The sequence below is a fragment of the Cannabis sativa genome, chromosome 6 (assembly GCF_029168945.1).
Source record: "Cannabis sativa cultivar Pink pepper isolate KNU-18-1 chromosome 6, ASM2916894v1, whole genome shotgun sequence".
Classification (NCBI taxonomy): Eukaryota; Viridiplantae; Streptophyta; class Magnoliopsida; order Rosales; family Cannabaceae; genus Cannabis; species Cannabis sativa.
This window is the reverse complement of record NC_083606.1, coordinates 64,031,132-64,047,394: the sequence shown is the minus strand read 5'-3', so window position 1 is coordinate 64,047,394 and position 16,263 is coordinate 64,031,132. Positions and strand designations below refer to the sequence as shown.

At 33.7% G+C, this 16,263-nt stretch overlaps 1 protein-coding gene across 1 annotated transcript; it reads left to right on the top strand.

Annotated features, from left to right (window-relative positions):
- The first annotated feature begins 5,823 nt into the window (after nucleotides 1-5,823).
- LOC115725673 (uncharacterized) lies at nucleotides 5,824-12,475 on the top strand. Its single transcript, XM_030655257.2, has 13 exons — nucleotides 5,824-6,288; nucleotides 7,581-7,654; nucleotides 7,882-7,965; nucleotides 8,058-8,138; nucleotides 9,110-9,190; nucleotides 9,312-9,404; nucleotides 10,136-10,315; nucleotides 10,453-10,520; nucleotides 10,797-10,848; nucleotides 11,074-11,127; nucleotides 11,210-11,302; nucleotides 11,811-11,877; nucleotides 12,109-12,475. Exons 1-13 carry the CDS (start codon nucleotides 6,147-6,149, stop codon nucleotides 12,198-12,200), a joined length of 1,161 nt encoding a protein of 386 aa, XP_030511117.1. The 5' UTR covers nucleotides 5,824-6,146; the 3' UTR covers nucleotides 12,201-12,475.
- The last annotated feature ends 3,788 nt before the right edge of the window (nucleotides 12,476-16,263 follow it).

The following is a 16,263-nucleotide window of genomic DNA, read 5'->3' as shown; positions in this document are numbered from 1 at the left end:
TATTTCGAGTTTTTATTTCTCACGAAATGGTGATTGCAGCAATAGACTAAGTATCAGAAACTCCAAACTCTATAGAGAGAAGCTCTGACCTTGTGGGTAGTTTTCTATATGTGAAAAATGAGCTAAGGGAGTTTTCCTTTTATAGGTGAAGGAGGCCCACAAAAATAGAAGAAAAATAAAAATAAGTTATTTTCACAGTTGATGATAAGTGAAAATTAGCTTTTGGTGGGGATGGTCAATTTTTGTGCCCGGCGGGTCCCATTGCGGGTTACTCGGAGCTTATTTTTGTAACTCCCTTGGGGTGAATTTTGACGGTGATATCTTTAGAATTGCAACTGGGATGTGAGACATGACTTGATAGAAAGTTTAAATAGCTTCAAAATGCAAGTTGAATCACGTCAATCAGATAAAAATTGAGTGAGTTATAGTTGTTTTACTAAAAGTGGTTCAGGTACTAGCGACTAGGTTGCCATCCAGTGCACAAGTTGACATCCCAGCGCTCAGGTTGACATCTGACATCAACATGGACGTTGTATAAGTGTAGAAATGTCCAATGGATGTCCTTTGAGATGCCTAAGTGATAGTTGGACACCACTTAGTCTATTTATAAGTTCTAGCAAAGCTGGTTACTAGTTCTTGAGATGTTGCTATTTTGGGGAAACGGAAGACTTGAAACTTCTGATTTTCGAGTGAGTCAATTTTCCAAAAAATTGAAGTTGTGAATTTGATTGTTCTGACTTCATGGATCATTTCACTTGTGAAAAACTAGACTGACGGTCGAAATGACATCAAATTTAGATAAGTAGAACCCAACGAACCATGCTATTTTTTGACCTGGGCATTGGGCTCTTTAAACTGAGCTCTCGGGATTCTGTTTTTAATACTTTCAAGGTTTCTAAACTTAAGGATGAGATCTCCTTTCCCGTTTTTAACCATGCCAAAATGGTTGCATTGGATTTGGCATTTGAATAATTGAAGGCAGCGTCCCAGATGGATTGTCAACCTGGACGTTAGGCCCAGCACCAAGTCAACTTGGGCACTGGGCCCTGTTTCTAGGGAGTCGGGTTTGTGGTTTTCTCCTCGAGTTTACTTGAATCTTTGTTATTTTTTATGACAGTAAAAATGCTCGGAACACTTTTTGCTTAATTGGATTGGAAACAGCCCAGGTTGACAAAATGTCAATCTGGGCGCTGGGTCACAGTTTTGTCCTTTCGAAAATTCTGATGATGGAGATGATGATGCTCAAAGTAATTCTTGAAAAAATCCACTTTTTGTGGCTCAGGTTGAAATTTTTTCAATCTGGGCGCAAGGCCAGCCACAAGTGTCAACCTAGGGGCTAGGCCCTGTTATTTGTGCCCAAGAATTGTTGTTTTTCCTCCAGAAGGACCTATTGTCTTGTTTTTTATGAAGAAGGATCCAATGCGAAAGTTGGATATTTTATTGGACACTTGGAAGGTGCCCAGATTGATAGATTATCAACCTGGGTGCGCAGGGCCTCGGGGCCCCAGGTGCTAAAAATTTAGCTTGCTCCGATTTTGATTCTGATACCTCAAATATCTGTGGTATGTCTAGTTGATGTCAGAATGTAAGTTTTGACCCTTTTGCACTAAGAAGGCCCCGAAAGCTGAAACCCTAGTTGAAGATGTCAACTTGGGCGCAGGGTGAAACCCAAGGTGCCCAGTTTGGCTTCCGGGTTGTAGATTCGTGTAATTTCAGCTCTTGAGGTTTGGATTAGGTTGCTCCATGTCTTCATGGCACAAAATACTGAAAGATAGTGGGTTGAATTCAAGTTATTGAAGTCTGAACTTCCATTTTGGAGTTTCTAAAGTTAACCTGGGTGCAGGGCAAGGGACCCCTCCCAGGACGACCTGCTATGAATCAGGACTACTCAATTCCAAGATGTCATCTTTCTTGCCACGTGTCAAACATTGATGTCCACGTCATCAGGGCTACTCTTGGTGTAAACATTTGTCCCCAAGTTAACTTTACACTTATGCGAGGTTGACTTAATGACATGAATTAAGCCCGTTTCTCTCGAAACTACCATGTGGGCATCAATTTTGACAATCTTGGACAATTTTCTCTGTTCTTCAAGCATTCTCAATGAGAGTAGGATTTCGAATCCCCATTCCCTATTAAATAGTGGATTTCAAAATTTTAAGTTGATGACTCCTTCAGTTATTTCCTTTGATTTGAGATGCCGTGAAATCATGTCGACATTGGAATGTTAGCATTTACTCTAATCTTCTATTGTTGTCTTAGCATTGAATCTCTTGTCACACTATCTATTTATGTATATATCGATGTAGTCTTTGTCTTCTGTTAAGTTGTGGTCTTGTTCATCTTCTTTGTATGATAGCAGAGGAGGCCTTCATCAATTCCTTAGCTTTACAGTATAGGAGGCCTTCAACATCCCCTGAACTTTGTAGCGGAGGAGGCCTTCATCATTTCCTCGACTTCACAATGGGAGAGGTCTTCATCATCTCCTCAACTTTACAGCGGAAGAGGTCTTCATCATCTCTTTGGCTTTATAGCAGAGGAGGTCTTCTTGACGACTGTCAATGATGTGTCGTAACAGTCACTGACTATTCCTTGGTCAACTAAGGATGTGACTAACTCCTTAATTAATATGCTCAAGATGGGGGTGATGTCTTCCCCGTCTCGGGTGCACCTTAGAGTGATTGTAGGTGTGATCTCCATTTCATCCTTGGTATTTAAGCTTAGAGGTCTTTGTTGCCCGTTCTGTTGTATTCACAATGGAAGATGGCTTCTTCATCTCCTTGGCTATCTTGACATCGAAGGAGGTCTTCCACTTCCCCTTGATTGTTATCATAGGGAAAGAGGTCTTCCTCATCCCCTCGGCATAGTCGAGGAAGTCTTTTAGGTGAATGTCAACGATGTGTTGTAAAATTTGCATTCTACTCTTTGGTTGCCAAGGAGACGGTCGATACCAATTGCTGTCGAGAACTTAACAGACAAGTGGTAGACGAGTGAGATGGCTCGAAGGTCGCTAGGTGTTGACCTACCAAGGAGACTTGATGTCGATCACTATGAAGGTAGTCATAGTGATGTTTGCCACGAGGCACTTTCAACTGTGAGTGGTGATCTAATTCTACCACAGGGAGCAATGTCGGCTCACCTAAAACCATACATAAGATGCTTGCATGGCTTCATATCTCTTAGGGAGTGACCCACTCTGTTTTAGGATCTATTTTGATTAGAACAGTTGGTGATGCTTGATTATTAACCATCACCTTCGTGCCACGATGTTTGGAATTTCATTGACACTGTCTGAGCTTGACTGCTCTTGCCCTCCAGCGTTGATCTCTTTGTGACTGGGGTGAAAAACTTTGAAGTTTCTCTGTTGAAGCTATCTTCTGTGAGTGAGATAAACCATTGTTGAGGTGTAGTGGGTTATTTCTTGTGTGGTTGGTGCTCAAGCATGAGCTCACTTTATGATCATAAAAGAGACGAATCATCGTCGATGAGTAGTGCGGGAAAACCCGCGCAGATCTTCTGCATAGGGGCAAAATCACAGGTTGTTGGAGAACCTAGTTTGATGATTTCAACTCATAAACCCATGTTAAAGAAAAAACTCCAAGGGAGGAAAAGGAAAAAAAGAAAGATTGGATTAAACACGTGCTAAGTACAATGCCCCATACTTAGGAGGAGTTTAGTCATTGAATGAATACCACAACTGGGGCAGCGTCCCACTCCCAGAGGGTTTTCTTCGATCAATTAAAAAATCTTTTTTGGATGCAGCATTCTGCTTCCAGAAGCTTTTTGTAATTGATGATGCTTTTCTTTTTAATTTTTGTGATCCAAGGAGGAACACTTGCACTAGCACTTTAGGTTTATAAATTGATCGTTATATTCTTGTGAGACCTAATATATGACTTTCTTACAATTATTATAATGCTTAAGCATAATTTGGCTTAACTACTGCTTAAGGAGAATCTAATTCAGTAATTTTATCGAACAAATTAAACACATAGCAACAAACTTATATCATCACAACAAAGAATAATTACATTACTTTCAACACAAAACAACAATTTAAAAACTTATATAATTCAAGTTGAAAAGCTAGCAACATCGCATCTTACATCCAAAACTACAACCAACCCTATAGAATGTAAATTATCATATCTCCCAATCTGTAGGTTATATATCATAAAAAAATTATGAAAAAATAAATTTAAATCGACACATTTTCTTAATAATAAAAATTTTATATTAATTATCTTAATATGAAATCACCAAATAAATGCTAAATTGCGAAATCACATTTAGATTAGTGTGAGTGGGCTCATGAGAAGCTAGTTTTTTGCTAGGTATTGGTCGTCCAACAACTAGTTTCCTTTTTGCACATATGCAATTTCAGACAAACTTTTACATAGACATAAACAAAGGTAAAAATTATACAGAAAATAAATGATGGTAGTACCCTTTTGTTGTTCATAGTAAGATATTCATTCGAATCTCCCATGTTAGTGGGCTGACTTCACCAACATCCTGATGGAGCCATTAATCCAACAGAGCTAGCCCAAAGGAGAGGATGATGAACTCGCTTCGACGGAACAAGGGTGGGGCTAGCGGCGAAGGTGACTGATGTGATTTAGGCGACTGGGAACGATAACAAAGAGAGATGTGAACTGGCTTGCAATTTAAGGGTTCGGGTCTGAGGCAAAGTTGTAAGAGAGCAAGAGAAGTGAGAGGAATGTTGGTTCGTGGTGGTGGTCGATGTGGTATGGGGCAAATGATTTCGTTGGTCAGGGGAGTTGGAAAGGGTTTGCTATGTATATTGTTACTCAAATTAAAATAATGCTTTTTTATAGATTGTATAGTGTCTCTAAGAGGAAGTTTAACTCTAAGAAATAACATTTTTTACACAATCTGTATAAGATAACAAGGAATTGATGGTTGGTGCTGGTTTTTTTGTAAGCCTTTTTGTGGTTGTTTGTGTTGCTTGATTTAGTATTTTGCTTGTGAGTAATAAAAAGTTTCTTTTCTTAAATCTTTTATTATTTTTTTTTTTCATATTTTGTATTAAAAGTTAGTCCCACATTGCTAATGTGTGGAAATAAATTGTGATATATAAGCTGAACAGACTACTCCTCCCATTGCCAATTAATTTTGAGATGGAACCTCATTCATGTTATCCCAGATACTACATGGTATCAGAGCCACTTGTGATCCATTGTGAGCCAAAGTGCTGCCGGTCCAAACAAATACTTCCGCTGTCTCCCCTTTAACCTCCATTTGGGACCTTTCGACCAATGTGTACCAATTTCTAGTGTTGGGGTCTTTGACCTGTTTCAAAAATCACAAATTTCCCGATGCGTACACCCACAAATTTCCCGATATTTGGCCTAGTGGGATTCTTTCAAATATCACGTTCGGTCTTGTGGTCTCTTAAATGTCGCCCAAACGTGAGGAGGGTGCATTAAGAGTTAGTCCCACATTGCTAATGTGTGGAAATAAATTGTGATATATAAGATGAATGAGCTACTCCTATCATTACCAATTGATTTTGAGATAGAACCTCATTCATCTTATCCTAAATTCTAATATTTTATGTAATTTTTATTTTTTTATATCGTGTCATGCTCGTGCTACCGAGACTCGTTCATAAATAATCAAAAAATTAGATAATTAACAATTTTGGCAAGATTATCATTATTAATTTATTATTATCATTACACCTAAAGACTATATTTTTAGAAAATACTTTTTTAGAAGCAACATGTCATATTTTTAGAGAATATTTTTTTAAAACTGTAAATTTACCAACTCAGTCTCAACAATATAAATAAAATTGAAAAAGAAAACAAGGAAAGAAAATCATTTGAAAAAAGAAACAAATTTAATAGGAAAACATAGAAAAAAAAAGGAGGTATTTTTTGAAAAGTATAATCTCATTTCCATATTTTAATTATGTCAAAGTTGCGTTGTTTGGGTCAATAATTGGGGTAATTGCTTTCATATTTGGTTCATCGTTCGGTCGGAACATAGGCTTGTCATCGGTCGCCTCCAGTCAACCCAAACCTCAATCTCTAACTATTTGAATTTCTGATGAGTAAATGTACGAATAACTGAAATTGGAGGATTGGGGTTGAGGTATTTCAATTTGAAGATCGTCTGCCATGGAGAAATTAGTGCTTAAGCTCCGGAATTTGGATGCTTACCCTAAAGTTAATGAGGATTTCTACAATCGTACATTCTCCGGTGGCATAATCACTATCGTCTCCTCCCTCGTTATGCTCATCCTCTTTTTCTCCGAATTTTGTACGTCTCTCTATCTCTCTCTTCCTCTCCTGCTGATTTTAGGGTTCTTTTTATGCTATATTTATATTTATATGCGTGTGAACAATTGGTTCTCAAGCCTTATGGCCAAAGGCATTTCTCTTGAGAGAATTATTTTTCCCTTTCCGAATTGTGGTTCCTTTCCTAACCCAAAGCAGAAATTTGGGATCTTGACATTGTTGATTGAAGCTGTCGAAGGGTTCATTGGTTAAGCTTTTTTAAGTCTCTGTTTGGGTTGCATTTACAGCGTTAGAAACTGATGCTGTGATTGGGATCATTTCAGCTACTATAAATGATCTACAGCCCAATGATGTGTGTTTAATATGGTCTTTGATTCGGCTATTTTACACCCCTACCCTAAAATGTGAATTTTAGAAGCAGAGAATTTGGGAAATGGTTTCAATTGTGATTGGCATAGATTCTAACTACCTATCATACCTATTTGAGAAATTTAGCTTTTAGATTCTGCCGTAATGTTAGTATAATCAGGCAGGAGCTGGCAATGTGAATGATTCTTTGAGAAGCATGGCTAGCAATTTGTTTTCTTAACGCATAGTTGAATGTTTTACTCTAGTTTCCTGTTATTTTTTAACTATCAGTTTCAGCTTGTATGTCTGGAGTAGAAAGCCTTGTCATCTGTTGGCCTATTGTTCGTATTGGCACATGTTGGCCCCCTTGTTTGATCTAGATATCTTGTGGTACGTAGAATTAGGATATAATAGAAATGGGTTGGATTAAGATAAAACATAAATAGAATTAGTGAGTTGAGTTCATCATTTGCAAACAATGAATTATGGAAAATGAAGATGGATGCATAGTTGCAAATTTTTGTCTCATGGGGAGATTAGGTTTGATAAAATTATCTTATGTTTCTCAACAGACCAAATTATCCGAAACTAGGTGGACTAATTTCCAATATTTATCTGCTTGCAAAACCAAAACACATGCTAAAAATTATCTAATCTTATGTCACTTTCCAGAAATGACCTTATAGTATTATAAACCATGCTTGGCAACTTCCAACAATTTTAGTTTGATGTTTTCTTTTGGAGTGGGTTGGTAATGTAATATCTGTATGCCGAATATGACAACTAATTCTTGTGTGTCAGAAAAAGAATATAAGAAAAACATTTTTGCAAGTTCTCTTTTGCTGCTGATTTAATCACATAACCTGCATTTATGATTCTTCCTGTTTTATTGCCTGTTAAGACACCTTTATTGCTGTTTGTTTCTGACAGTTGCATTTCCTAATTTTTAATTAACTATCTTTACAGCATTGTTCCTTCACACTGTCAAAGAGACAAAGCTGGTTGTTGATACTTCAAGAGGCGAAACCCTACGGATCAATGTAATTCTTAATTTATCCAATTACATTCCCATTGAACTTGTAATTGTTGCAACTTATACTGGTCATAACTTTTTGAAGAACCCTTGTGCGCTCAAAGATTTGTAAAAAATGTCTTACCTTTAATATGCTGTTTATTTATGGAATAGCAATGTGAAATTCTCTGGCTATAAGATTTATTCAGACAGTGGTATCTCAGGTGTATTGATACCACATATCTTTCAATGCAGTTTGATGTTACTTTTCCAGTCATCGCATGTTCATTACTCAGTCTCGATGCACTTGATATCAGCGGAGAGCAACATCTTGATATAGTATGTTCTGGTTATCATATCTTCTCTATTTATTTTGGTGGTTGTGATGCTAATGGTTAGGTGTTTTGCTTTACGTTTTTTTTTACTTGCAGAGGCATAATATAGTCAAGAAAAGAATTGATGCTCATGGTAATCTAATTGAAGCAAGACAGGAGGGAATTGGTGCACCAAAGGTTTGCTGGGATTAATACTTTATAAATTATTCAATTTTAGCAGCTGTTTTCATACATCTTGGTATTAGATAAGCATTTGATTAGAAAAAGAGTTGCATAAAATCATGCCCATACATACAACTTAAAGCAGGAGTACTCCCCCCTTCTGTTGAATTTTTTGTTTTCCTCTTAATTAAAAAACTTGTTATGATTATAATATCGAAAATAAGAGAATTTCATTCCCAAATACCCTGGCCTGATAAAGTTTCAAAGGTAAAGGGGTACATACTTGAAGATAACTGTGGCCATGAACTTGACCAATGATCTGATTTGAGACGAATTACAGGATTTTTGAAGAAAAGGAAACTGCAGAAGAAGTATTGTGGGATAAGATTAAATACCTATTAGCAATATGTTTTCGTATATAAGCAGAGAGTTTTTTTTTTGAGAAAGAGGGACAGAGGTCGAATGTATATGGCTTACCCCACCCAAAATTGTTTTAGAACCCTCACATATTAAGGATACCATAATATAAGCAGATTTTCTCTGATATGCTTAGGATTTAAATGTTTTATGAGCATCCCTTCAATGATTGTTTTGATAGAGTTTAAAAACTCTAGTAATGTTTTTTATTCTCTAAATTTGCTTGTAACACAAGTTCTGTTTCAAAAATAAATAAAAAAAGAAATCAGATGATTCCTGCTCCCTGGGTATGGTTGGTTGAGTGCAGTACAAACTACAAATGTAACACTAGCACAAGGAAATGCATAGGCAGTTTAAATGTTCTTCTCCTTTCTTGGGTTTATTTTTGCATTATAATTGTGAAGAACAATATATTTTGTTGATACTACTAGTTACTATTAAGTTTTCATTTTATGTCAAAAACATTGAAATAGCTGATTTATTTTACTACAGTATCTAATATATTATCTATCTGGCAATCTTTATGACATGCTCTTACCTCTTTCTTGCCCTGTTCTTGGATCCTGCAGATTGAGAAACCCTTACAGAGGCATGGTGGCAGGCTTGAGCATAATGAAACATATTGTGGTTCATGCTTTGGGGCAGAAGCGGTATGTTGCAGTTATTTGTGCTGCTATAGCATCATAGCTATAGTTGTAAAGCATATAAAACTTGAATCTATATATATATATATGGCCTGCTCCTTACTCCATAATTTTCTCTCTCATGCAGTCTGATGATGAGTGCTGTAACTCATGTGAAGAAGTTCGTGAAGCATACAGGAAAAAGGGCTGGGCAATGACGAATACGGATTTGATAGACCAGGTATGTCTGGAATACTCTGCATATGTGGTTTTTTTTCTTTTTTTGATGCAGATCATCACACAAATGTTGCATTATTATAACCACTTAGGTAGAACTCACCCCAAAAGGAGGGTGCCCAAGTAGACTATAAACCACCAACCAATCCGCAATCCCATACTTAGCCGATATGAGATTCTAAAAATACAGCAACTAATCCCATACTTTGTTGATGAGGGATCCTACAACATGAACCTTGTTCTTTGGACTGCTATGTGTGTGTGTCACAATTCAGATTTATATATATATATTATTGATTATATTATACATATCATAAATCAGAATAGGAACGTTTAACAATATTAGCAAGCAATTGGTCTACCTCCTTTCTGCTGTGTAATATGACTAGACAAAGTTATATATAACAAAGCAACTACAAGAGAATGAAATTTACTTTTTGCAGTCCATTGAACCAGGCAAAAATTTGTAGGTAGGGATAGCCCTACTTCATACTTTCATGTGGGTGTATATACATATATATGCATGTACAAATAAATTAAAGAATGAGACTAATATATTTAATAGGAGTAAAAAGCAATGCACACAAAAGGGATCTAAAGTAAGTCTCACCCCTGAAACCAAGAAAACAAATGAAACTACCAGGAAAAATGATTAACTTAAAACAAGAATTCTGTATATACTGAGTGGAAAATAACTCTAATTTGATTTAAGCTTCTTATGTCTTTGGTTTCCAGTGCAAACGTGAAGGTTTCATCCAAAAGATAAAAGATGAAGATGGTGAAGGATGTAATATTGAAGGGTCTCTTGAAGTTAACAAAGTGGCTGGAAATTTCCATTTTTCCCCTGGAAAAAGCTTTCATCAGGCAAATATGTTTCTGCAGGATTTGCTAGCTCTCCAAACAGATACATACAATGTATGTCGCATTTAGTCCTGTGTCTGATAAATTGTTATTTGATTTACTATTACTAATTATCATTATCAAGTGAATCTGCTCTTTCTTATACTCACTCTAAGGCGTTCTTGTGTTTCTTTATATCTTACATGATGCAGATAAGTCACAAGATAAACAAATTAGCTTTTGGTGACTATTTTCCTGGCGCGGTAAATCCACTGGATGGGTAATAATATCTTTCTATTCAATCATCTGTATTTAAATTTCTACAAATGATTAGAATATCTATCTTGCATCATTCTCATACTGGTGTTTTTCGAATTGCATTTAACAAAAATTGGTTACATATTTCTTCTTCTTTTTTACATGATTACATCTCTGCCCTTTATTGGCCCTTATTATGCTTCCCGGTCTCTCTCTGTTCCTGTATCAACCATTTGCTCAATAAAGTTAGCCAGGTTTCTGATTCTAAGATCTACCACCTTTTTATATGCATCTTCAGGGTTAAATGGACTCAGGAAACACCAAGCGGTTCGTACCAGTATTTCATCAAGGTTAGTGGTTTATTAATTTATTGTATTTCGTTTGATTGGGCTGCTATATTTTCCAGTTTTGTAATTCTCTGAAAAGGAGAAAATTTCCATGCAACAGGGAACTTTAGTGGCAATGTATAATATAGTTCCCCATTTGATATTGTTTTTTTCTATGATATTTCTTTTATTGCTTTCACTGTCCTAACAATTATTCGTGAAGATAATTTGGTCTTTACTGTGTCATAGGTGGTACCTACAAAGTACACCAATATTAGAGGCCATGATGTCCAATCAAATCAGGTATTGTGTAAGAAATTTATTTGAACTAATCTGTAGTTAATCATTTTTTCTTTAGATATTATACTAAATTTGCACACTGTAGTTCTCTGTGACAGAGCATTTCAAAAATACAGAAGCTGGACACTTCCGATCGCTTCCAGGAGTGTTCTTCTATTATGATTTTTCTCCAATTAAGGTTTGTTCATTGTACCCAGTTAGTGAAGCTACTGGTTAATCCTATTTCGAACCTTCCATTACTTGGGCTGTCAATAGTGAAAACTTACTTATCTCCTCTTTCTTTTTTGTCTTTTAATTTTGTGGAAAACGATTGCCTAAAGTTGCCTTGATGTTTAGCTTACGGCTATCATGGCCACAGCCACGAGCACATCCGTGGATGAAATATTAAATTAACAAGTGATAACCAGATAAGATCAAATAGGAAATCAATAAGATAATGGCACAACCTGAAGTCTAAATGTGGAAGAGATGATTAGAATAATTTATTCCTTATGTGACCAATTAAGTCAGAAATATACCCACATTTAGACAGGGAGAAATCACTTGTTAAATTTCTCTCTGTTTAGAGTTGTGATTAACTGTATGCTATATGTTAACTGTCTAAATGTGGCTTCCATAAAGAAAATGTCTAAATGTAGCATTAATTTCAATGCTATATGTTAACTGTATTTGTATCTATTTTGCAGGTAAACTTCAAAGAGGAACGTGTTCCATTTTTACACTTCATTACCCACATTTGTGCCATAATTGGAGGTACTCTCTCTCTCTCTCTCTCTCTCTCTCTCTCTCTCTATATATATATATATATATATATATAAATATATGTATATATATACTGGTTTATTTGAAATGTCTGAAAACTTTGCATGCTACTTATCCATAACTTCTGGCGTTGTTATTTTTCACAGCAATTCTTTGATATTCTTTCTGTATGTTACCTATGATGCAACTAACTATATTGATGCTTCTCTTGAATATGTTTAGGTATCTTCACTATTGCTGGAATAATAGATTCCTTTGTATATCATGGTCAAAAAGCAATGAGGAAGAAGATGGAAATTGGGAAATTTGGCTGATTTTTTTTCCCCTTCTTTTAGAGTTGTATAATGTGCCTCCAGTACTATGGTTGGTAAAATTATTGGTCTCTTTTCCATTATTATAATTATTTTTTTAAAATTATAGATTGTGAAACATATGAGGTTGATTTTGTATAGTACACATCAAACATTTTACTAGCCACTAGGAGACCAGTGATAGAATCATTCTTTTGATAAGAGTCATTAAGTCATAACAACAAATAGGAGGCTGACTGATGATTAAAATTGAGTTTTGGTTAGTTTTTTTTTCTTCACTTGTTAGTGTTAGTATTACCCTGCATTTTTTATTTTTCTTTGCTCAACCATTTCACTAATTTTCCAATGGAGTATTTGGGCCTCAGATTGGGGAATACAAGTCTAATTGTCTTAGTGAGGAAACACAGAAAATAAACTATTTTGGTTGATTGATTCAAGTAAAACATCAAATTTGTTTTTAGAATTTTCATATTAGTGTTTTTTAATTTCTTATACATCATTTAAATATTTTTAATTAATAAAAAAATGAGATAAAGAACTAAAATAAATGATTTGGAAAAATTAAGAATGACATCATAAAAGAAATAATAACCAAATATTTAGGGGTTGATTGGTTTCTTATAAGAAAATTGGAGGTTCAAGTGAATTTGAATTTAGTTTGTACAAACTTATGATAAGTTATATCTTATTTATTGTTTTTAGTTTTCAAAAAATTGAATATGTGATTGGTTGGTTTGTACACTCAAATTGAGAAAATATGAAAATTCTGTTTTCATTTTAGTTTAAAATTTAAATTCTTAGTTGGATTTAATTTTTTAAAATAGACAATCATGGAAAAATCTGCAGTACACTATGTTTTGTAGTTGGATAACTATTTAATTTTTATTTTTAAATTTTTTTAAATAGTTTACATTATTAAAAATAAAATTTAATTTATTAATTAATTACTACGTAGTAAAAAATAGTTACGAGTGCAATAAAATAATTGAACTTTATACTAAAAAAAACATGTAGTTCTAAATAACTATATCTTATAGTTCAGATTCAAAAAATGTTTTGAATAATATACTAAAATATTTTTTAAAGAGTGTACTATATATTTTTCTAATATTTTATACGGACTTTCACTATTTTTAAATTCTATAGTAATTAGGCCCTTAAAGATGTAAATTTAGGCCCTAAAGGAAGATGTAAATTTTAGACTTTTTAGTTGCATATAATTTTGTTAATATGCTGACTTAAAATACTTTTACATATGTTTGGTAGGGTGGATGGAGAATAGAGAGGATGGAGAGAGAGTTAAGAGAAGATGGATAATATAAAAGAGGGAGAGCAGAGTAATGATCCCTCAAATGTTTGATAGGAGGGATAAGGAGTGAAGTGATATTATTACTATTCATTTATGAAATTACTAAGTTATTTTTAAAATAATTTTTTAATAATCTTTTAGGAGGTTAATTTTGTAATTTTAAATAAATAAGAATGGGGAGTACCAACTCTTTTTATTTTTATTTTTTTAAATAAAAGCTTCATTCAAGGTTGATCAAAGGGCAAGAGCCCTATAAGTCCAGCAGATAAACTGCAATCTCACTAAGAGATAACAACTGTCGGCCAGCCACACTAATTTGAAAAGAGCATTAAGCTCAAGACTCACACAGGAGCATAGAAAGGGACAAACACTACTAAAAAGGTCCACTAAGGACATAATGTGCACCACACCAAAACAACTCAAACAAAAAAAAAAAAAACTCAAATTAAATAAACAACAACAAAGATAGAACAACTTCAACAATCATCCTCCTAACGCACACGAGGCAAAATACAAGCCCGAAAACACAAATTATAATATATGTATATTATTTCTATAATTAATATAAATATAATTATTTATTCAAAAAAAATATAAATATAATTATTTATATTGATTTATTATATAATTATTAGCTAATATAATAATTATTCATAAGAAATGATTAAAAATATATTATTATAATTATATAAGAAAATTAGAATATTCTACTAATTTTTGTAATTAATGGTAATGTTTATGATTAATTAATTATAATATATGTATATTGTATTATATAATTATTTATATATTGATTTGTTGGATGATTATTGGCTAATATATAATTATCAATAGGAACTAATTGAAAACAAAAAAAAAGTAGCAAAATATAATGTAATTTATATTAAAATATAAATTTTTTTTAATGAAAACATAAAATAAAAGGTTAAAATAGTAATTTAATATGTAAAGCCTAAAAATGATTGGCACTTTTATATAGTTATAGATACACATTGTTATACCCGAAATTCGGCTACCATTTCAATGGAGGACACGTGTCAAGTTAATGAGAATATGGATCGATGCGTGTAACGATAATCACATTTAATAGAAGAGATATTTGCGGTTTAAATACCTATGTTTATCTTTTAGTTGCAGATTAATACCTAAGTAATTTTTTTGACGGTAAAAATACCTTCCGTCAATATTTTGTTACAAATAAGATACCTCACGTTAACTTCTCAGTTAAATGCCAACTAGATAAATATTTGACAACTTCTAATTGGTCCAAGTCATTTTATTTTTTTTCTAAAAAAAACATTTTTAAATTTAATAATATAAAAAAATATATGATTTATTACAAAAATACTAAACTACAGAATTAACATAATTGAAGAAAAACTTAAATCTAAATTTCAATATTTCCCCATCTTCATATCTCAAAATTAAAAAATTTTCTACTCAAAACCAAATTATTTTTTTCAGAATATTTCCCCCCACTCTCAAACCCAAAAAATAACCTTAAGAAAATTTCCTCAACTAATATCAATACAATTTCCATGTCCATATAGATACAGTTGCATTAATATTGCACATACAAAATTTCTAAAAAATTATTTCACGATGGACAAAGAAAACTGATAAAATTATTCATCTAGTAAAAACTAAGTATTCTAAAAATAAAAATGGCAAATATTAATTAAATATTCTGTAAATGGCAAAAATATTAAAGATAAAAAAACATAATAAGAATATTGAAGATGAACTAATATAATTTAGATCTATATCTGTATGTAACAAACAAAGTTCCTCTAAAAAATGATAGATCTAAATATACCCCAGATTTAAATGCATCAACCCTTTTTCTTCGATAAATAGAAAAAAAAAATCCAAACCCACTCTCTCTCTCTCTCTCTCTCTCTCTCTCTCTCTCTCTCTCTCTCTCTCCAGCCAGAAATGAGGCCAAGTCGAAGTCCTCCGCCACAATTTCTCCTTAGCCTTCTCCATCACCAAAGGCCAACTCCTCCGCCGCGATTTCTCCTCCGAATCGGTATGTCATTTTTCTCGGTACCGTCTGTGATCTCGGTCAGCCACGCTTCCTCCGCTGCCATTGTTAGTGTCGCCGCTGATGTCAGTCATACCAACACCAGATCTCGCTACCAATGCTGAAGAGGAAACAGAAGCCCATCTCACACAACTCAGAAAGTCTCATGCCCAACATCACAGAACGAAAAGGATGAAATGGTTTAGTTTATTTGTTCTGGATTGATTTGGCCTGTAGAAGAAGAAAATAAGAAGAAGAAAGAAAAAGAGGGGTGGGTGGGTTGGTGAATCTGGGTTAGCAATAGGGTTTATTCATCTAGGTTTAGTTTCATTTACTTTTCAAATTTTAATTTAGTTTTTAATCTTTTATTTTTTTAATTAATGTTTTTGGGTGATTCTACAATACACCCCCTTAAAAGGATGTACTGATGCATCCTTAACTTGTTTCGGTATCCAAAAAAAATTTTAGTCTAATTTTTTTTCATATTCATGTACGTTATAGCTATTTAAGATATCCTAAAATATTTTGAAAAATTCGGAATAATTTACAATATAGAAAATAATGTTCAAACAGTCTATTTTATACGCGTATAAAATAAAATAGTCACGCGTGCAACTCACTATTTGAACATAATTTTCGGCGTGTTAAACTTTTCTAAATTTCTTAAAATTTTGCAAGATGTCTTAAATAACTATAACGTACATGACCATGAGAAAAAATTTGACTAAAAAATT

Excerpts from the sequence above, each read along its gene's own strand:
- LOC115725673 (XM_030655257.2), top strand. The coding sequence starts at position 6,147 with ATGGAGAAATTAGTGCTTAAGCTCCGGAATTTGGATGCTTACCCTAAA. Across the intron at positions 8,139-9,109 it reads AGGGAATTGGTGCACCAAAG|ATTGAGAAACCCTTACAGAG; the intron begins GTTTGCTGGGAT and ends TGGATCCTGCAG. Across the intron at positions 10,849-11,073 it reads CGTACCAGTATTTCATCAAG|GTGGTACCTACAAAGTACAC; the intron begins GTTAGTGGTTTA and ends ACTGTGTCATAG.